At 38.6% G+C, this 26,951-nt stretch overlaps 1 protein-coding gene across 6 annotated transcripts in view; it reads right to left on the reverse strand.

Moving 5' to 3' along the window:
* The window catches only part of HIPK3 (homeodomain interacting protein kinase 3), a 101,690-nt gene that overhangs the window by 20,244 nt on the left and 54,495 nt on the right, over positions 1-26,951 (reverse strand). For all 6 annotated transcript variants that reach the window (XM_058446870.1, XM_058446869.1, XM_032166309.2 and 3 more), the window contains exon 3: positions 4,908-5,031. In XM_058446870.1, coding sequence (XP_058302853.1) covers positions 4,908-5,031 — 124 coding nt within the window. The remainder of the gene's footprint in view (positions 1-4,907; positions 5,032-26,951) is intronic.

Genomic DNA, 26,951 nt, shown 5'->3' on the forward strand with positions numbered 1-26,951 from the left:
AAAGGGTTATAGGTAGGGCTGGAGTTTTATGGTCATGTAACCTAATCAAAGGTAAGGTGAGCAGAAACTCAGATCAGAATAGACAAAGGCACTTGAAGAACAGCCAAGTCACACTGATGGTCCAGTACCACTGAAGTTCTACCAACACCTGTTAATTCCTCTAGTGTCACCTTGCTTTGAAAAGCAACTTCAATTCCAAACTTCACAAATCCCAGTCATATTATAGTTACATTCTTGGATCCTTGTGATAGTCCACTGACATAGTTTGAATGTTTGTCCCCACCAAATCTCATGTTGAAATATAATCCCCAGTGTTGGAGGTAGGGCCTGGCGGGAGGTGTTTGGGTAACGGGGGCCGATACCTCATGAATGGCTTGGTGCTGTCCCCCCAACAGTGAGTTCTCTCAAGATCTGGTTGTTTCAAAGTGTGTAGTACCCATCTCCCCCATCTCTTGCTCCTATTCTCACCATGTGAAACGCCTGCTCCCCTTTCCCTTCTGCCATGATTGTAAGCTTCCTAAGACCCTCACCAGAAGCACATGCTGGAGCCATGCTTGTACAGCCTGCAGAACTGTGAGCCAATTAAATCTCTTTTCTTTATAAATTACTCAGGTATTCCTTTATAGCAATGCAAATGGCCTAATACATCCACACATATAAATTATTTGGGCCAGCTTGTGTCGGTCTCTTTGCTAAATAGCCTGACAAAAATAGAAATCTTGAAAGATTTATTTTCTCTGCAGTTGAAATAGTGAACTTTATTTTTCTTACATAAGACTTGAAATTACCAAATATAATTTGAATATAAAGTCAAACTCTTAGTTGTTCTGGATAACATTCTATCTAAACTCCAACAAACATTTTGGAGAAATAATCAACATTTACCAACTATTGTCCATCCGTCTATCCATCCATCCATTCATCCATCCATCCATCCATAAAATAGTCCTTAATTCCCTAGAATACTTTTGATATTTCTCTAGTAAATATAAGTCCTGTAAATAGAACACTAATAAAAGACAGTTTATCTACAATTAAGACAGGAAAGGATTCACGCACTGTAACAATTGGTGGGTAGGATCTTCCCTAACCACACACACTAAATATAGATGTCTATATAAACGGAAATAAAATGCACATACAAGAAAATATGATATTATAAATTTTCAACATGGTCAGTGTCTACTTACAGAATCTAAAATCCAAAGAGAAAATGGCATTGGAAAGGCTTTAAGAGATGATAAATATGATGAAAAGGCTAGAACACCAACACTATAATGAAGAATTAAAATACTTTGAATATTTTTCCTGGTGACTCAAATTTGGCTTTTAAGAATATAATAATTTGGCCAGGCGCGGTGGCTCGTGCCTGTTATTGCAACACTTTGGGAGGCCTGGGCAGGAGAACCACTTGAGCCCATGAGTTCAAGTTTGCAGTAAACCATGATCCTGCCACTGCACTTCATCCAGGGCAACAGAGAAAGATTCTGTCTCTAAAGAAGAATATGATACACTGTTAAGAACTCTTTAGTTTACATCTATAAAATGGAGGCAACAGTAGTGTGTACTTCATAGGGTTGTTACGAGCATTAAATGAGTTAATATAAAGTGTTAACAGCAGTTTCTAGTACATAAAAGAGCTTAGTAAGCATTAATTACCAAATATTACTATTGCCCACTGCATTGCCACTGTAAGGCAAAAAATAATAATTAGAAAAAAACTGCCAGGCCAGGTGCAGTGGCTCACACCTGTAATCCCAGCACGTTTGGAGGTCTAGGCGGGATGATCACTTAAGCCCAGGACTTTGAGACCAGCTTGGGCAACATAGAGAAAGAGACCCCATCTCTACAAAAAATTAAAAATGAGTCAGGCATGCTGGTGCACACCTGTATCCCCAGCTACTGGGCACAGCCTGAGGTAGGAGGATTCCTTGAGCCCAGGAGTTCAAGACTGCAGTGAGCTATGATCACTGCAGTGAGCTATGATCATTCCAGCCTAGATGACAGACTGAGACCCTGTCTAAAAAAAAATACCAACTCCCCAATTGGGGTATCCAAGTATGTCTAGGCAGCTGATTCTGGAATAAGGAACAGATTAGAGAGAGACATACCCTACTGGTGGCCCTTTCACATCCTAACATTAGGTGATCATAATCTAGGGAGATGGGGAAAATCTATGAAAGTCAAACACATTAACAAACAGACTAAAGCTGTTCTGAGAAACATATGTGGCCAGGCGCAGTGGCTCACGCCTGTATTCCCAGCACTTTGGGAGGCCAAGGCAGGTGGATCATTTGAGGTCAGGAGTTTAAGACCTGCCTGGTCAATATGATGAAACCCCATCTCTACTAAAAATACAAAAATTAGCCAGGCATGGTGGCACACACCTGTAGTCCCAGCTACTAAGGAGGCTGAGGTGGAAAAATTGCTTGAACCTATGAGGCGGAGGTTGCAGTGAGCCGAGATGGAACCACTGCACTCAGGCCTGGGCGACAGAGTGAGACCCTGTCTCAAAAAAGAAAAAGAAAAAAGAAAAACATATGTGAACATTTTAACAAGTGCAAAAAAAAAAAAAAAAAAAGGCACTCGAAAGTCCCAAACCAAGTTAAGATTGATAGGGGGAAAAAAAAATTATCAAAATTTATCAAAGCCTTTATAACAAATACCATGCTTGAAAATGAGTTTAAAGTCCCAGATTAGGGCCAAAACAAAGACGCCCACAAAATCACTACAATTTATTTGCTTTGCATTCATGTATTTTGTAAAATATCTTAAAACATTGAACTGTGGGCGGGGCACAGTGGCTCACTCCTGTAATCCCAACACTTTGGGAGGCTGAGGCAGGCAAATCACAAGGTCAGGAGTTTGAGACCAGCCTGGCCAACATGGTGAAACCCCGTCTCTACTAAAAATACACAAATTAGCCGGGCACGGTGGCGCATGCCTGTAATCCCAACACTTTGGGAGGCCGAGGCAGGCAAATCACAAGGTCAGGAGTTTGAGACCAGCCTGGCCAACATGGTGAAACCCCGTCTCTACTAAAAATATAAAAATTAGCCGGGCATGGTGGCGCATGCCTGTAATCCCAGCTACTCGGGAGGCTGAGGCAGAAGAATCGCTTGAACCTGGGAGGCAGAGGTTGCAGTGAGCTGAGATCACGCCACTGCGCTCCAGCCTGGGCGACAGAGCGAGACTTCATCTCAAAAGAAAAAAGAAAAACAAAACAAAACAAAACCCCCACTGAACTGTGAGACTATTGATGCTATATGCCAAGGGCCAATGGCTTTTTTTAATCCCTTTGGTAATATACATCCTGAAAACATTGTCAATCTGGATCAGATAATACCTGTTCCAAGTTTAGTTTAAAAAAAACAAACATTCATTATAAAATTTAGAAAAACTGAGCTTTGGTCAAGGCTTTGTCTTTAAAATTACTATTGTGACTTTTGACAAGTGAATTCATTTTTCTGGGCCTTTTTCTCCTTTATAAAATGAAAAAGGGGCAGTCACTGGGTAATCTCTGGGGTCCTTTTCAATACTAACATCAGTTGTTCAAGATGAACTGTGAAGTCCTAATCGAGTATAATAACAAATCAACTTGAAATTGCCACTAGAGGGTGTCCTGCTCCAGGGTACTATGTATGCCATAGGCTAATCTACAAAGCCAAGGGTGTATTTCTAGCATTTTACTGGTGCCTCCGTACTCCAAAAGCTAAAGGATTACGGGACTCCGATTCAATTACTAACTCGTTCAGAACTGACAGTAGTCTCACATCTGTATCAAAGCTAGTAATTGGGTAGAAAGCTGAAAGAAGACAGGATGTATGGAAAATTTTACAGAAACTCAGTGGAATCCTGAACACGGAAGAGGGATGGTGGAGAATATGGAAAACCTAACCTAAAAGGGAAGGTTCATGGATGATGACAAGAGATTAAAGTTAATGATAACATCTAATCTAATAATCAGTATTAAATGACAGAGTCATCTCAGGAACATTTAAGTCACCTAAATTAATTACCTCTCTTTTTCCTCTTGATAGAGAAAATAGCCCTAAAATACCAGGCTATAATCATGATTATGTAATAGGTGCTTTAAATTCTTCTATTTTCTATTCTTTCTTGCTAGAAAGTTAAATATCATCTAAATAAAAATACTAATCAGAATGACAAAATTAATGTAACTACTTTGTTGATTTTGACTAGCATTTTCTATTAGAATCAGTTAAGTACATTATCTCAAAGATACTCAAAGAGTAATAAATAAGATGGCAGTTTCTCCAAAAAATAATCTTGGTATTAATATTTAAGACTACTAGCAAACAACACTGTTTAATAGTACAGAAAGGCTAATGAATATACCTGAAATGTACCATGAAAAGTGTGCTTAATAAGGTAATTTGCTGAATTCTACTGAGAATCATTAAACAGTGCTAAAAGAGAATTTCAGCACCACTCAATACAGCTAAAAAGACTGAGAAGGGTTCAAGTTACTGAGGTATTTAAAACACCAATAATGGCAGTTGGTTTAAGACCAAAAGTTTTAACGCCTTTTAGGAGCTTTTATGCCTTGGCAGGGGCTGACGTTTCATATATCATCAAAGTTTGTCACCCAAGCAAAGCACAATTAATTAAATGGACACAATCCAACCCTTTATATGTTTACAGTATAAAATTTTCCCAATAATTTTACAAAACTGGTTTTGAGACTCTGTAGGCTGTAACTTTATGAAAACTTACTTCAACATTATAAAACAGTTTTCAAAATCAATTCTACAAGATCCCAAATTCTGTCACTTTATGTTAAAAAGACTTTCCAGTGTATTGTACACCTGCAGCCATATGTTCCTGTAAGTCTGTTATTATTCTTTACTTTCTACCAATTCTATTAGATTATCATTATTTGTTACCTGATCATACTCCAAGGCTCCTGGGTAGAGCGGCCATCCAAGAAATAATTCTGCAATCACACATCCCAATGACCACATGTCTATGGCTTCACAAAATGGCAACCCCAATATAATCTCTGGAGCTCTGAAATTTAAAATTAAAACAAAAATCAGGGTGGTTTTTCTCTAAAATTACCTAATTTCAACTGGCATTCTAGGAAGTTGATAAAATGACAGAGGTATCACATTCTATGTATAGGAACTCCTCACTATTTCAGAACTCTTTGAAACCTAGACATAATCCTGAATTAATCTGAAAGGGGTACTATGAGTACAACATTTCTATAATAAAGTCTCTTCCACTGTAATCCTTTTCCCTTATAGTTTTATTAACATAACATTTTTTGAAAAAGGAAAAACATACATCTTGTTTTTAAGACTACAGTAGATCAGAAATAACACAATAGGAAGAGAACCGGCAAACTATTAAATACGTACTATGACATCAGCAGAACTGAAAACCAGACATTGAGAGAGACAACAAAAACAAAGCAAAACCCTCAAAGGCTAAAAGTGAATCTAGACCTAGATATTACTTCAGAATACAGTAATAAATATTTACCTAATTGGAGCCATTAGTCATCCAAGAGATTAAACTAAATTCAGTGTATTGTCTTAAAAGGCAAACAAGTATATAGCATATAACAAAATAGTTAAAAAGCATTTCAGCACTTAAAAGGGTTTGGTCATTTGGGAAATGTACTCCAAGAAACATATTATTTCTAGATAAATTATGTTGCACCTTCATATGGATTTCCCTTGAGAAGATTCATGTTCTAAGACAGACCCCATGTACAGCTGTGTAATTCGAAAGAAGTCATACGTATCACAGTTATTCTACATTAGTGTGTGCATGTGTGTTTAATTTTAAAACAGTCTCAATCTTACAGAGAAGTTGCAAGAACAGTACATATTTTTTCCTTAAATCACTTGAGAATAACTTGCCAAATTTCTGTATACTTTATAGTTCCTACAAACAAGAATATTCTCCTACATAACCACGATACAATCATCAAAATCAGGAAACGAACACTGATACATCTCCATCTTCTAAGCTTCAGACTCCAATTAAGTTTGGCCAATTATACTAATACCATCCTTTTTGGCAAAAGGATCCAACTCAGGATCATGCATTGTATTTAGTTGTCCTATCTCTTTCAGTCTTTTTCAATATGGAATAATTCCTAAGTTTTGTCTAGATTTCCATGACCTTTGGGTAACATATTACAGGCCAGATATTTGGAGAAACGTCCCTCAGTGTGGGTTTGTCTGATGTTTCCTCATAATTAGATTCAGAGGAATACCACAGAAGTGATCATGTTTTCTCATTGTATCTTATTAGGCATGCAATTCTGATATGTTCCATTACTAATAATTTTTACTTTGATCACATGATGTCTGCTATATTTCTCCACTACTAAGTTCCTCCGTTTCTCTTTCTAATTAAGTATTTTGTGGGATCTCAATTTGAAACTATATAAATACTCCATTTCTTAGCAAACTTTCATTTTTTTCATTTATTTACCTGTATGAGTACAGATTAAAAGATTCCTACTTTATTCAATGAGTTATAATCCATGACTATAATTACTTATTTTGATTCTCAGATTTTCCCAGATTTGGCGTGGTGGCTCACACCTGTAATCCCAGCACTTTGGGAGGCCAACATGGTAGGACTGCTTGAGCCCGAGTTCCAGACCAGCCTGGGCAACATAATGAGACCACATCTCTACAAAAAAAAAAAAATTTTTTTTTAATTAGCCAGGGTGATTGTCCGGACCTGTAGTCCCAGCTACTTGGGAGACTGAGGTGGGAGGGTCGCTTGAGCCCAGGAGGTCCAAGCTGCAGTGAGCTGAGATTGTGCCACTGCACTCCAGCCTGAGGGACAGAGCCAGGCTCTGTGTCAGGGGAAAAAAAAGAAATCCCAGATTTGACCAGTCATAACTCCCTCAGACTTTCATGTTCTTCTGACATGTCCTCATCATTCTCTGACTATTTCTTTGCTTTCTGACACAGTAAGATATTCCAGGTGCATCTTGTTCTTTCCCTGCTCCAGTCCTAGAAACAGCGATTTCTCTGAGGATCTCTGGTATCTTTTTGTATAGAACAGACCTTTGAAACAAAGATCAGGGAGCTATGGATCCTCATTACTATTGGGATGGTTCCCAGACCTTCTCAGTACGTATATTATCTAGAGTTAAGCAAAATAAGCCTGCTAATTTCTTAACTGAGACTGGGGTTGTCATCTCCTAAGGCAGTGGTTCTCAATCTTGGCTGCACATTACAATTATTTGGTCCTGGCCACACCCTACGCCAATTAAATCAGAAACCCTAGGGATTAGACTTAGGAATCAAGAGTGGCTTCAACATATAGCCAAAGTTGAGAACCAAAGCCCTACACTCAAGAAGTTAGACCAATGGGAGGACCACCCCATTTCCTCCCTACAACTCTTCTGGCAAAGGAAATTCAGAGGATAATGAACAAGTTGTTTTCTACTACAGACTTGGGATCTGTCCAGTGAATATTCTACTCCTGGCCCCATCTCTGCTGTAAATAATACTTAAGATTCAGTAGAACCTTAACCAATCCACAGGCATTTGTTGAAAATAAGAGCCACGGGAGATTCTACGAGATATAAAAGATCTTCAAAACATGGTTATAAGAAGTTTTCATTCTTTTGACAAAATACTCAAGTGTCTGTATGGATGTATACACATTAATTATATTTAGGTATAATCAAATGCTAAAACGTGTTGTAGAAAGATAAAAAAAAGTAAGCTGCACTAAGTTATTAATCCTATATATTCACAATATTGTACCAAAAAAAGCTATCAAAGATGGAGACCTTATCTCTTTGTTCATTATTTGTGTACCCAGAACCTTGTAAAGAATATGCATTCAGTAAACATTTCTCAAATAAATCATTTCAACATAGGTTGAGTCACACAAAGAAAAGTATAAGAGTACAGTCTGGTTTTGGACTAGGCCTTCAAATACAGAAGTCTAGGCAGAAAGAAAGAGAACGGGGCATAAGAGTTTATAAAGGGCATATATTAACCTATACTAAAAAAGATTCAAAGCAAAAATGCAGTTTTGAAAGTATGGCATCGAAATGAGATTCACTACCAATGTTAACCATATACTAATCTGAATGCGAAACAAAAATCAGTAAGACTAATGATAGGCCTATTACTGTGTGTATACAAGTTTTATGATTATTTTGAAATATTTAATATGAAAAATTCTTCATGGGATTTGAAATTTTTCAGTGTAGAAATTTTCAGTATCGCATTTGGCAATAAAGGAAAGTAACAGACTAACAGCACCTAAGATATACCATTTAAAGAGACTGAAATCATTTTAATTCTGTTAACAGTAAGAAAAGAGTTTCTGTCAGACAAAGAGCAACAAATTCCTTCTGCCATGTGCTACCATTTAATGAATAAGTCAAGTTTCTAACTGATGGTGACAACAAGAATATAGAGTCATCTTTACAAAATCTTGATCAGGAATTGCACATAGCCACTCAAACATAAAACCTGAGATACAAAAGTTACACTCACAGAAGCAAATTCAAGTTTCCCATTTTAAAATACAAAAGAGTTTTAACTGGGAGTTTTATACAAGTTCACTATCTATTATTGCATTAGTTCAGATCCTCTGAGAAGCAAATTAAATACACCAGAAATTTGTTGGGGAAGATGCCTGGGCAGCATACAAGCAGAGGAAGCAGAAGGAGGTGAGGAGAAACTTGAGCAGGGTCTGAGGGTGGAAGAGGAGAGGCAAAGGAGTAGTTGGGTACAAAGAAACTCCCACAGCAGTGCAGTTACGAGAAAGTCTCGGTTGGGCCAATACCAAGTCCCTAAGCAAACATTATCTGTATGAGGAACCTCCCATCAAGCAAGAATAGCCCAACTCTAGTACCCCCCACTGTGCCTGGTCATTGATGGGAAGGGGCCCAAAGGAAGTATGGCCTCAGCCTGAGCACTGCAGCACATCTGAAGGAGCAGCAGCTGGAGGCTCGCAGCCAGCTGCTCCACACAGGGGACTCTCTTGAAGGGGACTCTGAGTGGCACACTTTCACAGCTGCCACAACTAGCTTCCCAAAAGCGTCTTCATTTCATTTCACAATACATTATCTGTCATAGAGAAAATGTAGTAAATTTCTTTACTAAGTCCCCTACAAACAAGACCAAATTCTCCCCAGTTAACCGTAGAATGCCATGCATTTTCTATGTATATCATACCATAGCATGCGGAAAGTTGGGAAGCAACGCCTGAAAGCACTTAAAATCTAGATGAAACTGCCAGAAACATGACAGTTCTACCAGCCAGTTTACAACACAATACACTTTAAAAAATAAACCATGCATTGAAAGAATACATCCGTCTGTCAGTAGTGAATAAAACTTAGTTTACTGGTTTCATCTTAATTGGCTCTCAAATTCCTCCCATGGGCTAAATATACTTGTGTATGAAAGAGACCATAGCAGGAATTCTGACTAGTGGACCACTCACAGAAATCTTCTGTCCTACTCCTACAGAAAGTTCTTCCACTTTTTTCATCTACCTTAACTCTTATCCTCTGGGCATGTGTATGTGGCAGTGCTAAGGATATTGCAGAGAAGAGACTTCATTTGTACTTTTGTAGAACAGTCAAGGCGCAAATTAAACATGCCAGCTGAATGGTGAATACAACTAAACCTGTTTCTCCTACTCTATAAATAATAACTCGTAGTTAGAAGATAAGTGTGAAAACCATAAACACAGCAGTTTAGGGCATGTGATAAAGCCAATCTACGTCTGAAATACCATTTCTTTTCCTTTTTTATTTTTTGCCATGTGCTTTTAGTTGAATTTATCAATCCTTTTACTCTAAAATCTTGAAGCACTGATATAAAACTTATGTTAAAGTGGGTAAGTTGAAAAACAATTTTCATTTTATCCAATAGAAGTCACTACCCCACTTCCCCAAACTTCTCCATCCCTAGGCCACCACAAATCCACTTTCTGTCTCTATAGATTTGCCTATTCTGGACATTTCATATAAATGGGATCCAGCCGGACATGGTGGCTCATGCCTGTAATCCCAGCACTTTTGGAGGCCAAGCTGGGAGGATCACTTGAGGTCAGGAGTTCAAGACCAGCCTGGCCAACATGGTGAAACTCTGTCTCTACTAAAATACAAAAATTAGCCAGGTGTGGTGGTGTGCACCTGTAATCCCAGCTACTTGGGAGGCTGAGGCAGAAGAATTGCTTGAGACTGGGAGGCGAAGGTTGCAGTGAGCTGAGATCATGCCACTGCATTCCAGCCTGGGCAACCAGAGCTAGACTCTGTCTTCAAAAAAATAAACAAATAAAAATAAATAAATAAATAAATGGAATCCTATAATACGTAGTCTTTGTGACTGGCTTCTTTCACTTGGCATAATGTTTTCAGTGTTCAACCACGTTTTAACACATATCTGCACTTCATTTATTTTTATTGCTGAATAATATTCCCTTGTATACAATATTTTATTTATCCATTCATCGGGTAATGGACATTTGGGTTGTTTCTACGTTTTGTCTATTATAGAAAATGAGCTGTTAACAGGACAGGCCGTGTCAGCTCACCAGGATGCTGAGAAGAACACACTCCAGTGCTCAGGAAGGTCAGAGTAGAGAGGGTCTACATGAAGAACAAGTACGGCCTCAGACAGAACTGGCCTATTCAGGAAGAAAATGCCTTTGATGGAACATATATTCAAAAGGGAAACAGTGGCCACTCGTTTTTCTAGTTTTTTTTCTGAGACGGATTCTTGCTCTGTCACCCAGGCTGGAGTGCAGTGGCAAAACCTTGGCTCACTGCAATCTCCGCCTTCTGGGTTCAAGCAATTCTCCTGCCTCAGCCTCCCGAGTAGCTGGGACTACAGGCATGTGCCACCATGCCAGGCTAATTTTTGTGTTTTTAGTAAAGATGAGGTTTCACCATGTTGGCCAGGCTGGTCTTGAACTCCTGGCCTCAAGTGATTCGCCTGCCTCGGCCTCCTGTAGTGCTGGGATTACAGGTGTGAGCCCTTGGCTATGGGCACTAGTTTTTGAAGGAACTATTGATTTTTCTTTCTACTTTGTCCAGTGCAGCAGCCTTTACGGTTGAGCTAATCTTGTCCTATTCATTTTTCAAACCTCTAGGGCACTAAAAGAAAACAGTAAGAACCTCTTGCTCATATACTGGCAATTCAATATAAAAGAACATGGATCATGGATGCAATTCCCTTTGAGCGAATTTCATTGAACTTTATGTTAGAGTAGTACTAAAAAGTTGGGAATGTAATGTACTAAAAAGTGCGGTGGCTCACGCCTGTATGCCCAGCACTTTGGGAGGCCAAGGCAGGCAGATCACGAGGTCAGGAGATCAAGACCATCCTGGCTAACACGGTGAAACCCCGTCTCTACTAAAAATACAAAAAATTACCCAGGTGTGGTGGCAAGCGCCTGTAGTCCCAGCTACTCGGGAGGCTGAGGCAGGAGAATGGTGTGAACCCAGGAGGCAAAGCTTGCAGTGAGCCAAGATTGCACCACTGCACTCCAGCCTGGGTGACAGAGCAAGACTCTGTCTCAAAAAATAATAATAAACATAAAAAATAAATAAAAAGTTGGGACTGTATGAAGAAACGCTCTGGGAAGACAAATACTGGAGCCTGGTAAGGAAGCACTGATTTCACATAATAAAAATCACCTAAATAGAGCTAGATTTCAAACACTCAGGAGTAGATACATAGCTCTCCCCCTAATAGCGCGTAATTTACCTAAGCCTTAGTATTTTCATTTTTAAAACAGGGTTTTACTAACCTTACACACTCAGAAGATTATCTAAAGGACTAAGTAAAAGAATGTGTGTGAAATGTAAAGCAGTATATACATTCCTGTAAACTATTCCTACTCACTGTCCTACTTCACATTTCCTCTTTTCAAACCTCCACCTCCTCCCCACCCTCACTGTTGTCCTTGTATTCTACTTTACTAAAATAAACAGATGTAATTTGAAAGACAGCTTCCATATTCTTACCACATCTACTAGACCACTTGCAGCTGTCAGTGTAATGCTTCTAAGACATCCATGCTCACCTACTGAAGTACATCACTCCAACTTCCCACCCTCATTACCAATATCTCTTTCTCTATAGGACAATTCTAGATCTCCATCTTGGAAAAATAAAGGAGAATTTAAAAACTCTTGATTATATATCCTCCTTCAGCCATCACCCCTTTTTTCTGTTCCCATTTTACACAATCCTTCTTGAAAGCACTGTTTATACAAGCTGCCTCCAACTCTACCCCCATCTTGAACTCATTCAAAAAGGCTTTCATTACCCTATCGTTCCACCCAGATAGCTCTTATCAAGGTCACTAAACCACTGCATTCACTACGTCCTCAATCTACTTGACTTGCAGTATTTAACACAGCTGATTATTAATCTACCTGCACTTGAATTCCAGGGCACCAGAACTCTTCGTTCTCCTCCTTATCTCACTAGCACACCCTTTTCAGACTGCTTCACTAGTTCCGTTTCATTTTCCCAACGTTTAAACTTTGGGGTATCTGAAGGCTCAGTCTTTGGGCATCTATCCTCTCTATGCAAACTGACCTCCCTTACATGATCTCATCCTGTCACGTGTTTTTAAATAATCACCTTTATTCTTAAGACTCCCAAAGTACATCTCCAACTCAGATCTCTAACTCCAGACTTGTGAATCCAATTGTCTGCTCAGCACTTCTTCTTGAATGTTTATTAGGCATCTCAAACTGAATGTGTTCAGAAAAACTCCTGATTCCCCCAAACTCATTTCTCTCACAGTCTTACTCATGTCAGTAAATGACAAGTCTATCCTTTCAGCTTCTCAGGCCCACAACCTGTGAGAATCAAATTTAACTCTTCTCTTTTTCTCACTTCCTACATCAGCAAATTCCACTGACTCTGTCTTCAAAATACGGTGTATCTATTAATAGAACGTAACTACCTTTACTGCTACCACCCTGATCCAAACCACCATCACCTCTCATCTGGATTACTGCAAGGGCTTCCTGACTGTTCTTGCTTCTGTCCTTATCCTCTACCATCTCTTCTCATTATAGCAGTCTGAGTGATCCATTTAGTACATAAATCAGACCATGTCACTCCACTCCTCAAAATCCCAACTGGCTTCCTATCACAGTAAAAGTCAAATTCCTCACAATGTAACCACCTTTACTGTTACCACTCTAATCTAACCCCCCATCACCTCCATCTGTTATTACAAGAGCTTCCTGTTCTTCTTTGCTTCTGTCCTTACCCTCTGCCATCTATTCTCAATCTAGCAGCTTGAGTGATCCATTTAATACATAAATTAGACCATGTCCCTCTTCTCCTCAAAACACTGATAGCTTCCTATCTCAATTCCTCACAATGGCCTACAAGGGGGCAGCCCTTAGCTACATCTGAAACTTCCTACCATTCTCCCACTTGCTTGCTCTGGTCCAGCCACATTAGCCTCCTTACTGTTTCAAACCATAGTTCCTGCCTCAAGACCTTTGCATTTAAAAATATCTGGGAGAAGAGAGTTCCAGGCAGAGAGAATACAAGACTTGACCCCTTCCTCTTATTTTGTGTTACTGCCTAACAGTCATGTTACTAGAAAGGCCTTCCCTGACCACCTTAAATAGAAGAGTAAACCCTCACCAACACATGGCACTTGCCTTTCTTCCTTTATCCTGCTTGACTGTTCTGTATAGCACTTGTCATTAAGTGATAAATACGTTGGCGTATTATCTATTTCCTCTCTGCCTCCACTAGAATATAACTTACGTGGGGACAAGAACTTTAATTCTTTTAATGCTATATTCCCAACACATAAAACACTTCATTATTTGTTCAATGAATTGATCAACCAACAAAAGCTAGTAGCATATATCATTCATTCAGGAAAACAAAGAAAATGTTGTTAAACATCACCGATATGAGCTGAACAAGTATGAACCAATGGACTCTTACATAGCCATTTTGCATTGGGGACAACTGTTTTATGACTACATAATTTAAAAAAATACTATTTACTGAGCTTTAACAATGTGCCAGGTATCATGACTTTTTTTTTTTTTTTTTTTTTTGAGATGGAGTTTCGCTCTTTTTGCGCAGGCTGGAGTGCAATGGCACAATCTCGGCTCACTGCAACCTCCGCCTCCCGGGTTCAAGCAATTCTCCTGCCTCAGCCTCCCAAGTAGCTGGGATTACAGGTGCCTGCCACCACACCCAGCTAATTTTTTGTATTTTTAGTGGAGATGGGGTCTCACAATATTGGCACGGATGGTCTTGATCTCTTGACCTCATGATCCATCCGCCTAGGCCTCCCAAAGTGCTGGGATTACAGGCATAAGCATAATTTCATTTAAAGAAAATGTTTTAAAAACAGATTACTGCATTGTTCTTCTACCCAAGACCAAAAATGTGGGTAAACAAAATGTTCTACATGAAACAGAAGAACCCCTGGGTTGAGTACAGCCAATCCACAGAATGAGAAATAATAAATCATTGTTTCTGAAGCAACTGAGTTTTGGGATTGTTTGTCACACAGCAACAGATAACAAATACACTGCCCAAAGTTACTCAGAAAGTGGTGGGACTGGGATTTAAATTTAAACCCCTGATTCTAAAGCCTCTTTCTCTATTCCATTTCATCTCAAATCCTAAAATCTTGATTCAAAGAAACACAGGAAACTAAATGAACAGAAAACCTAGAAATTGGCCCAGAAGTAATTTTTGGCAATTCAATAAAGATATCCTCTGATTTTATTTTCTACAGAGCAGGAAAATACTGACCTATATTTTCTAATAGTTCTATAACATGAGAAAACATTTGTTATGTTCCTTTTATGATTAACTGGTCTTTAGATTTCTATGATGATCAAAAGAAAAGGGGAAGAGACAGAGAGATTTTGCTAGCATTTTTTAAACCAAACTTTTCATCCTATATAAATCCTTTTTAAAATATACAGTGACAGTAATAAAGTACCAACATAATACTATGAACCAAGCAATGTTCTAAGCATTTTATAAGTATTAACCCATTTAATATTCATATAAACACTTTTAATAGATGAAGAAACAGACAAAGGGTAAGTAACTTGCTTAAGGTCACACAGCTAGTAAGATGTACAGTTAGAACTCAAAATCCATGCTTTTAACCACTACACCTTAAAATAAATAATTCCTATGATCCCTAAAACTACTGGACTTTTGGGCCAGTCACTGTGGCTCAGTCACGCCTATAATCCCAGCATTTTGGGTGGCCAACATGGGAGGATTACTTGAGGTCAGGAGTTCGAACCCAGCCTGGGGAACATAGTGAAACCCCCATCTCTATAAAAAATAAAACTAAAAAAAAAAAAAAAAAAAAACTATTGAACTTTTATCTTAATGCAAGTGCTCACACTTAGATGCTGTATTTCTCAATAATCTCCTCTTTTTCTTTATACCTATCACCTTTGATTTTAAAACTAATCAGGAAATGTAAAATATACTTAAGAGAATTCTAGCGGACATTTTACTGAACTCTTCCTGTTCTTTAAGCATTTACTCATCTTAACCATAAAAAATCTTTCACATTAAATACATAGACATCCTCTAAAATACCTCTTAGTTAAAACAAAGCTCTTATTTTGGGGGAGACAGTTCCTAAAGATGACTGTAACATCTTCTTACAGAGGCAGTTAGGAAATGAGCTCAACAGTGGATGTGACCATCTAGTAGTCAGTAGGTGTGATTAGTCACAGATACCAATACATCATGCACTCAACAAATTCTTACAAGTTAAAGCCCTATACTTGTAACAAAAGACAGCAAAGACCTAAAGTGGTTATAAAATGCAGGCACAGATAAACAAGTGTTTGTACAAGCACAGCAAATAGAAGGATACACATCTAAGTTGTATCAGCAATTATCAATGAGGAATCAACCTGGCAAGGAGTAGGAAATGCTATATATTTCCACAATATTTTATTGTTTCTAAAACAAGCATCTCATACTATAAAATAAGATTGGCCAGGTGCAGTGGCTCAGGTCTGTAATCCCAACTCTTTGGAAGTCCAAGCTGGGAGGGATCACTTGAGCCAGGACATCAAGACCACCCCAGATAATATATGGAGACTCGGTCTCTATAAAACAATTTTTAAAAAATATTAGCTGAGCGTGGTGGTGTGTGCCTGTGGTCCCAGCTACTTAGGGAGCTGAGGTGGGAGGACAGCCTGAGCAAGACTGCAGGAAGCTTAGACTGTGCCACTGAACTGCAGCCTGGGCAACAGAGCGAGACTCAAAAAAAAAAAATTAGGGCCAGGCACAGTGGCTCATGCCTGTAATCCCAGCACTTTGGGAGGCTGACGCAGGAGGATCATTTGAGATCAAGAGTTCAAGACCAGCCTTGGCCAATATGGCAAAACCCCATCTCTACTAAAAATACAAAAATTAGGCATGGTGGTGCACACCTGCAATTCCAGCTATTAGGGAGGCTGAGGCACGAGAATTCCTTGAACCTAGGAGGCGGAGGTTGCAGCAAGCAAGATGGCACCAGCCTGGGCAACAGAGCAAGGCTCTGTCTCAAAATAATTTAATTAAACACATAATAAAAAAAGATTAATGTTTAAAGTTGTCAGTCCTTGAGACTGCACAGGAATTTACTAGTTTTCTTATTATAAGTACCAAATTAGATCTTAAGTGAATCTTATTTATTTTTATTTATTATAAGGAACAATTTTCTGGGTTTTTTGTTGTTGTTTTGTGATGGGGTCTTGCTCTATAGCCCAGGCTGGAGTGCAGTGATGCAATCATAGCTCACTGCAGTCTCAACCTCCAGGGTCTGGCAATCCTCCTCCCTCCAGCATCCCAAGTAGCTGGGACTACAGGCGTGCACCACCATGCCCAGCTAATGTTTCTTATTTTTTGTAGAGACATGGTCTTGCTACATTGCCCAGGCTGGTCTCGAACTCTTGGCCTCAAGTGATCCCCTCACCTCAGCCTCACAAATTTCTGGGAACACAGGTGTGAGCCACCATGCCCAGCCAGGAACAATTTTCTAACACATGTATTTGAAGTAGGAATGTGTTGCCTCAAGGGGAAAGGAATACCGGAGATGTCCTTTCGAGGTTCTATCACTGTGTAGAGGATACCATAAAGGAGACTCTTTTAGCATAACAGGGGAACTTACACTAGAGTACCTGCAAGACTCCTTCCAAATCATAATGCAACTAAAATTTATGAAAATATAGAACAGCATTTCCACAAGTGGAACTTTAACAGAAGGATGACTGTCAAAATACTACTAGTGAGTTTATTTCAGGTTAAGGCAGCTTTTTCAATATCCCACAGAATGGTGCTTTTTTAAAACAAGCAACAAACCCTCAACATTCTTAGAAAGGTAGACAGATTTCAAAACAGATGATCAACCGCTTCTACAAATATTTTTGTTATGAATGTTTTTGATATAATAAGAAATAACATCACTACAGAATATTGGACGTTCATGCAGATTGTTTTTTTGACTCTATAACCGCAACTATCCATGTTGTGATTACATGTTGAAATGTAATCAAAGTACAGCTCAGAATAGACACTCATTCAAATGTAGTTTGTGTCTTAGACTAAAAATATCACTATTAAAAATATCCTTATTGAAAGGCCACTTAATCTTTTAAGTTTGCACGACAATGATCCAGATCAAAGCACCAAGTACAAAGAATAACAGCAATAACAAATATTTTCAAAGCCTATTAAATTTTAAACTCAAGAGATGGAGGATAGAAGACAGCAAAGATTTAATATTTGTTACCAATATGCCACAAATATAGTTCACAGCCCAATACCAAAAGAGATGAATACAGCAATAATTTGCATTTCTATGACTGATCAATAGCTAATATTTTATAAAAACAGGAGTCAGGGCCAGACACAGTGGCTCACATCTGTAATCCTATCACTTTGGGAGGCCAAGACAGGCAGACAGCTTGAGTCCAGAAGTTCGAGACAAGGCTGGGCAACACAGCGAGACCTTGTCTCTACAAATAAATAACTTAGCTAGGGCCAGGCGCAGTGGCTCACGCCTGTAATCCCAGCACTTTGGGAGGCCGAGGCAGGTAGATCACGAGGTCAGGAGATCAAGACCATCCTGGCCAACATGGTGAACCCCGTCTCTACTAAAAATACAAAAATTAGCCAGGTGTGGTGGCGCGTGCCTGTAATCCCAGCTACTCGGGAGGCTGAGGCATGAGAATTGCTTGAGCCCGGGAGGCCAAGGTTGCAGTAAGTTGAGATCACACCACTGTACTCCAGCCTGGGCAACAGAGCAAGATTCTATCAAAAATCTCACGATATGTAAGAGAAGACTGTGAGAACATTACTAACATATATCAAGAGAGAGAAGCTACGGGACCAGACTGGTAGGGTAACACAAAAAGTATCTGTGGAAAATAAAGACAAAACATGTCAGTAACTGAGGTAGCATGTATCTGTTCTTTACATGTTAATGTCGAAAAATTAATGTATGATTATCACAGCTCATATATATGCACTATATTATTAGTGCTACATATTTATATTGCATTTGGATTTTACAATCTTTGAGTATCTTATTGTATGACATAACAAAATAAATGTAAGTATCCTTATTTTACAGGTGATTAGGAGGTAAGTATGGAACAATCCAATTATGTCTTAAATTTATCTATGAAGTATATTTAAAATTATAATGTATCATCAGTAAAACACCAACAGAGGCTCATAATCTATTAGGTACGTTTAGGCAAAATCAGACAACAAAAATTATTTAACTGCAATAAATGATTTAACTTTCTAACTCTGTAATAATTATTAACAATAATTTAAAATGTTGATTGAGTACTTATTAGAGTCAAATTCTTTTTTCTTTTTTTTTTTTTTTTTTTTGAGATGGAGTCTCTCTGTCACCCAGGCTGTAGTGGCACAATCTCAGCTCACTGCAACCTCTGCCTGCCGGGTTCAAGCAATTCTCCTGCCTCAACCTCCCAAGTAGCTGGGATTATAGGCACCCGCCACTATGCCTGGCTAAATTTTTTTGTATTTTTAGTAGAGACGGGTTTTTACCACATTGGCCAGGCTGGTCTTGAACTCCTGACCTCAAGTGATCCACCCACCTAGGCCTCCCAAAGTACTGGGATTACAGGTATGAGCCACCCCACTCCCAAGCCTGGAGTCAGATTCTGTGCTAAATGTTTTACATTCATTATCTCACTTAATCCTAACAAAACCCTTTGAGGTAGATACATTATCCCATTTTAGACAGGAGAAAACTAAGTGCAAAAGTAACTTTTCACTATCTCTGTTAGTGAAAGGTGGGGCTTATACAAACCAATGCAGTCTGAGTGACAGTCCAAGCTCCTCACCACCATGTAGATAAATCATTTTTTATTTTATGAACTATTAAATGCATTATTCAGCCAGGTGCAGTGGCTTATGCCTGTAATCCCAGCATCTTGGGAGTCCATGGCAGGAGGATTGCTTGAGCCCAGGAGTACGAGACCAGATTGGACACATAGCAAGGCCCCATCTATACAAGCATCATCATGCACACCTGCAGTCTCAGTTACTTGGGAAGCCGAGGCAGGAGGATCGCTTGAGCTCACGAAGTCAAGGTTGCAGTGAGCTGTCTTTATACCACTGCACTCCAGCCTGGACCTTATCTCTCAAAAAAATTTAAAATAAATAAATAAATAAATAATAAAATAAATGCATTATTTAACCGTAAGACCAGATACTTGTGCATAAATAAGCACATAGAAAATAGCACTCTGGTTCATCAGGTGATCTCACATAATCTCATGGTGCTCTGGAGCATACCATTTCTTAAAGTTAAATTATCACTTAACAGCTAGACAAATCATTAGTATTTTTCCTATACTTTTTTTTTCCTTATAACTGATCATGTTGACATAATTTTAGACTTACAGAAAAGTTGCAAAAAATAGCACAATTCTGATAATACCCCTCAACTAGATTCCCCAAGTTTTAACACTTTACTCCATTTGCCTTAACTCTCTTTCTCTTTTATACACACACACAAATATAATTTTTCTGAACTATTTGAGAGTTAAGTGGCAGATACTGTACCCCTTTACTTCTAAATGCTTCATTCAGTGTATACTTCCCCAAAACAAGCTCTTGCATAGCTACAGTATATTTGTCAAAATCAGGAAATTAATAAGATATTACAATTCAATGTTGCCAACTGTCCCAATAATGTCTTCCTTTACAGCAAACAATACTTTAAAAAAAAAAAAAAAAAAACCCCAGATTCATGTTTCTTTAGTTTTGCTTATCTGAAATAGCTCCTTGGTATTTCTGTGGTTTTCATGACACTGTCATTTTCTAAGAATACATACCAGTTATTTTGTATAATATCCCTCAATTGGTGTTTGTTTAATATTTTCTCATAAGAAAATTCAGTTAATTTTTAGCAGGATTACTACAGGAGTGATGCTATCTTACACTTGATTTTTTCAAAGCACTTATTAGAAAATATATTATTACCATCAATTTTTCAAGTAACACCTATTAATGATTCTTAGAACAATTGTTATGTGCTGGTATAATCAAATAAATACAGACTTTGGAGTGAAAGAGAACTAAATTCAAATCCCAACTCTGGCAATTACTTACAAACTCAATGCCTTACGTGAATTGTAAACGCCACTGCAGCCTCAATTCATACATTTGTAAATGAGAGATATACTTGCCTTTCTGGATTATTGTGACAATAAAACCAAGTAAAGCACTTGGCACATAACTAATCTCCCTTAAACCCAAAAGCATCACAAGTTAAGAGTGCTTGAGTGATTTCCCCAGGGTCAATAAATGATAGTGGCAAGACAAAAACTTAGACTTAAATTGTAAGCCATATTAGAAATAAAATGTGCCCTCTACAGAGTCCTCACAATATTTATATATGTATCTTATCAACTCTGTTAAGAAGACTGGAAAGATCAGAAACTGTCTCTCATTTGTATATTTCATACAATCCCTGGCAGAGTGTTTTATAAACTTAAATCACTCCTTAAAGATGAACTCAACACAAAATATACAGACGCAATGCTCCCCAAATACATTCCATTTTAATCTGTATTTTAAATGAAATTCTCAGGTTTTTGATATCACACGGAATAGCCAACAACATTAATCAACTTCTATATCTAGAAGAGTGGGATTAAAGTGAACATGAAAATATAACACTCCTCCACATAACACACCCTGCATAATTTCCTATCAAAACCAGTAATCCCAACAAATAACAGTCTAGAGAACTGCCAGGAGCCATCAAGGCACCTTCAAATATACTGAATTATATTGTCTAATAAAGAAAATGGAAGGATACTGAACAACTATAAAGCTAGAAAAAATATACACATAAAAATAGCTGTGTGTAGCCAGACAGTGGTGCACATCTGTAGTTGGAGCTTCTCCAGATGCTGAGGCAGAAGGATAGCTTGAGTCCAGGAGTTCAAGACCATCCTGGGTAACATAGCAAGACCCCGTCTCTACAAAACACACACATACAAAAAAATTAAAAGGTGTATTTTTTCATGGTGTGTGTGTGTGTGTGTGTGTGTGTGTGTGTATAGAGACAGGGTCTTGCTATGTTGCCCAGGCTGGTCATGAACTCCTGGAGCGATCCTCCTGCCTCAGCCTCCCAAAGTGCTGGGATTACAGGTATATGCCACCGCATATGGCCGAGACTCCATCTCTTTAAAAACAAAAACAAAAAAGGGTGTGCTTTCTGACTTTGAGTGATAGCAATGCATCAATGGAGGTTTATCAATTCTAACAAATGTACATTGTGGTACAGGATGTCAATAGTGGCAGGCTGTATGTGTACAGAGGCAGGGGGTATACAGAACTCAGTACTTTCTGCTCAATTTTTCTGTGAACCTAAAAGTACTCTACAAAATAGTCTATTAAAAAACAAACAAACAAAAAAGGCCAGGCATGGTGACTGACACCTGTAATCCTGGCACTTTGGGAGGCCAAGGTTAGAGGATCACTTGAGCCCAGCAGTTGAGACCAGTCTGGGCTGCAAGACTTCGTCTCTACACAAAATGAAAAAATGAGTCAGGTGTAGTGGCACATGCCTGTGGGTCCTAGCCACTCAGGAGGCTGAGGTGGGAGGATCACTGGAGCCCAGGGGGTCAATGCTGTGGTGAGCTGTGATCTTACCACTGTACTCTAGCCTGGGCCATAGAGCAAGACTTAATCTCAAAAAAAAACAAAAAATAATTTAAAAAAGAATGTGCAAAGTCATCAGAGAACAGACAAGACAGCCAGGACCTGAGAGAATAAAATCGCAGAGTAAAGAGAAAACTTACTAAAGTGAGCCTTATATATCCTTAAGGTAGTCACCAATTCAAAGTAAGGCATAGAGGCTGAACAGAAAATAGTAGTCAAGAGCCTGCAGCCATTCCACTGGGCTGGGAAAACAAAAGCTGGAATTCAGAACCTACCAAGGAAGAGGGGCCTTTCGCTTTTCAAGCGAAACCACAAAGGTCTGAACTACTAGAACAAAGACAAACTGAAACAGACCGGTCTCCCTTAGAATAACATGATCTACCTACTTGATCTGCCTTCCAGCATAAAACTGCATTTTCTCTGGAGGAAGATTTCATGTAGACCACTGTCCTACAGAACTTACGCAACAATGGAAATGTTCCTTATCTGTACTATTTGTACTATCTCTATCTGCACATGTAGCTATTGGGCACCTGAAATGTGGCTAATGTAACTGAGGAACTGAATTGTAAAATTTATCTAATTTTAATTAATTTAAACTTAAATAGGCTGGGCACGGTGGCTCACGCCTGTAATCCAAGCACTCTGGGAGGCCAAGCTGGGCCAATCACTTGAGGCCAGGAGTTTGAGACCAGCCTGGCCAACATAGCAAAACCCCATCTCTACTAAAAATACAAAAATTAGCTGGGTCATGGTGGTGCACACCTGTAATCCCAGCTACTCAGGAGGCTGAGAGGCAGGAGAATCACTTGAACCTGGGATGTGGAAGTTACAGTGAGCCAAGATGGTGCCACTGTACTCCAGCCTGGGTGACACAGCAAGACCCTTGATAGAATAGATAGATAGATGATAGATAGATAGATAGATAGATAGATAGATAGATAGATAGATAGATAGATAGATAGATAGATAGATAGATAGATAGATAGATAGATAGATAGATAGATAGATACATAGATACACAAAGATAGCCAGCCAGCCAGCCAGCCACAGTGATTAGTGGCTACCATATTGAACAGCACATGTCAAGAATTTTTCATACCCAAAGACCAACGCTAAAAAACAAAGTTGTCAGTCTAACAAGAAATATAATCAAATGCCAAAAACCAATGGGGGAAAAGATATTGGTAGAAGCATCACCACAGTTATCTAGCTATTGGAAATTTTAAAACAGGGACTTTAAAATAACAATAGAAACGTTCAAGAAAATGGATGGAATGGCAGAGAACTTCAGCAGAAAGCTGGAATCTACTTTTTAAAAAACAAATTCAACAAATGGCTACCCATAACTTGACTTATAAATACCACCTGTACATCTCACCATACATAAAATTTACCTCCAAAAAAAGAACCATAAACACATATTAAGCTTTACTTTATGATACACATGCTGAAGTGTTTAGCAGTACAGTGTACTGGTATCTATAACTTACTTTGAATTGCCTCATAAGATAAAAATGGATTGATAAATGGATAGAGGGATAGATGGGATAAAGCAAATGTTGCAAAATGTTAACTGTAGAATCCAGGTGGTGGGTGTATGTTTGCTGTATAATCTGTGAACCCCGAAAGAGCCAATCCTTCAAGATAGATCCTGAGTGGCTAACTGGGTCTAAATTAAAAATAAGAGTCAAGCAGCCACTTGCTGACTAGAGGTCACACACTTACTATGAGTTCCAGGGAAACTTACATGTCTGTTTAACTTTGGGACTTTCATAGCTTCCTGTTCCTATATATTCTGCCTGAACCAACCAGTCAACCAATCAGAACTAAGCAAGTTTGGGCTGGGTGTGGTGACACACCTGTAATCCCAACACTTTGGGAGACCAACATGGGAGGATCACTTGAGGCCACAAGTTGGAGGCCAGGCTGGGCAACATGGCAAGACCCCATCTCTAACAAAAAGGAGGGAAGGAGTGAAGAAGGGAGCAAGTTCTAATCCTCCATTTGCATAAACGGACCTGAGTGAGAACCTGGGTGGGACCTCTATAAGGTCAAGGGTGATCTCTGGGCAAATAAATAAAAAATAAATAAATAAAAAGATAATCCCTCCCTTTGATCTCTGGAAAGTACCTTCATTTTACACAGAAGGCTATGTCTTCCTAGTTTGCAAACTGCTCACTCAAATAAAGCCTCTTTCCTGTAAATTCCTTTTCAGAGAACTTTTGTTCACAAATCCATCCTTTTTATTTTATTACTACTTTTTTTTTTAATGTTTCACAGTAAAATATTGGTGACAAGAGGAATTTTTAAAAGATAGGCCAGACTGAAAATACACAGATTGAAACAGAAAAACAGTAAAAGGAAATATAAAAAAGTATTGACAGGAGAGAAAGCATCAGAAATATAAAGATCATTTTTAAAGTCCTATATATGTAGAACTAAAATGCCAGAAGCAAAGGAGAAAGAGAAAATGTTAAAAAGAAAAAAAAAAAGTTAAAAGAAATACTTGCAGAGATACTGCCTGAGAATTTTCCAAAACTGGGGAAAGCTATTAAGAGATTCAAGAAGCTCTATAAACCCCAAGCAGAATCACACACACACACACACACACACACACACACACACACACACACACACACCCCTAGGCACACACCTGTAGATCAAGTGCTCAAACAAAAGACAAAGAAAAACCCTAAATGCAGCCAGAGGGGGAAAAAGGACATATTGCTATCAAAGTAGCCAATTTTCTATGGAAATAATAGAAGGCAGAATTAAATGGAATGATGTAATTAAAGTGCTGACAGAAAGTAACTCTCAAAACATATTTAGGAGAAAATATACGTTGAAATTAAAATAGTTTTGCAGAAATTTACAGTTTATAAAATTCATCTAGAAATGCAAAGGACAAAAAAAATAGGCCCTTGAAAAACAATCAGGAGGATTTACACTATCAGTTATGGTAATGACACTGACACAGGCAGAAGAACAGTCAAAACGATGAATAGAATAAAGAGTCCAAAAACAGACGCACACATATAAGGTCACCTGATTCATGAATATGGCAGCTGTCACTGATATGCAATAGAATAATAAATGGTGCTCAGTTTAGGGATAGTCACATGGGGAAAACAATGCATCTTAATCTCTACCTCATATTATACACAAAAATAGATGGGTGGCAAATCGAAATGTAAAAGGTGAAAGAATAAAGCTTTAAAAAGGAAACAGGAAAATATCACAGTTACTTTAGAGAAGGTAAACACTTCTTAAATAGGACACAAATGGCAATCATAATCATAACGGAAATCTTTCAAAAATAAAAACATATTAAACTACATTAAAATTATTAAAATTAAGACCATGTATTCACCTAAGACAGCTTTGAGAGTGAAAAAGAAAGCCATAAAATTGAAGATATTTTCCCAAAGGTTTCATAAGGAGAATATCTTTTAAAATCACTCACTGTCTCACACACACACACACCCCAACAAGAATAAAACAACCAAGCACATATATAAAGTCAAAACACACTTTAGGCTGGGCACGGTGGTTCACGCCTGTAATCCCAGCACTTTGGGAGGCTGAGGCGGGCGGAACACGAGGTCAGGAGATCGAGACCATCCTGGCTAACACGGTGAAATCCTGTCTCTACTAAAAATACAAAAAAAAAGAATTAGCCAGGCATGGTGGTGGGCGCCTGTAATCCCAGCTACTCGGGAGGCTAAGGCAGGAGAATGGCGTGAACCTGGGAGGCGGAGCTTGCAGTGAGCCGAGATCATGCCACTGCACTCCAGCCTGGGCAACAGAGCAAGACTCCGTCTCAAAAAAAAAAAAACAAACCACTTCATAAATACACAAATTTGGTCAATACACTTGACTTGGGTAGTGGTTATATAAGTGTGTTCATATTATAAATGTTTACCATGCTGTTTACATACTATTTGTACACATTAAACTATCTTACAATTCAATAAGATAGTTTATTTAAAAATGGATGCATCTGGCCGGGCATGGTGGCTCACACCTGTAATCCCAGCACTCTGGGAGGCCGAGGCAGGCAGATCACCTGAGGTCAGGAGTTCAACACCAGCCTGGCCAACATGGCAAAACCCCATTTCTACTGAAAATACAAAAATTAGCCAGGCATGGTGGTGGGTGCCTATAATCCCAGCCACTGGGGAGGTGAGGAAGGGAGAAGTGCTTGAACTGGAAAAGCCAAGGTTGCAGTGAGCCCAGTTCGCACCGCTAGACTCCAGCCTGGGCGACAGAGTGAGATTCCATCTCAAAAAAAAAAAAAGTGGATGCATCTATCATTATTCATACAAAGCTACTTCTTGTAAGCTTTCAAAGATTCTTCTCTGAAAAGCAACAGCAGCACATAATACCAAAAGCAGGCTGCCAGGAAACAACTATGGGAGACTCCCTATCATCGTATCATTACTACTGTATAATTTTCTTTTAAACCATGCCACTTTAATAGCTTCTACCTATAAAATGTACACAATGTCCTAAGACTGTATTAAATACTTTATATACGTTATGGAGTTTAACCTTCACAACAACCTGTGAGGTAGTTACTATCATCATTATATTATAGATGACTAAACTGAGGCCAAGAAAAGTCAAACAACTTGCTCAGGGTGACACAACAAGTGGCAGAACTAAAATTATAAGCCTGTGAATAAATACAGAAATATAATTAGTTACTTATTATTTAGTACTATCAGACATAAGTACATT

Source organism: Hylobates moloch, unplaced genomic scaffold (genome assembly GCF_009828535.3).
Source record: "Hylobates moloch isolate HMO894 unplaced genomic scaffold, HMol_V3 SCAFFOLD_11, whole genome shotgun sequence".
Lineage (NCBI taxonomy): Eukaryota > Metazoa > Chordata > Mammalia > Primates > Hylobatidae > Hylobates > Hylobates moloch.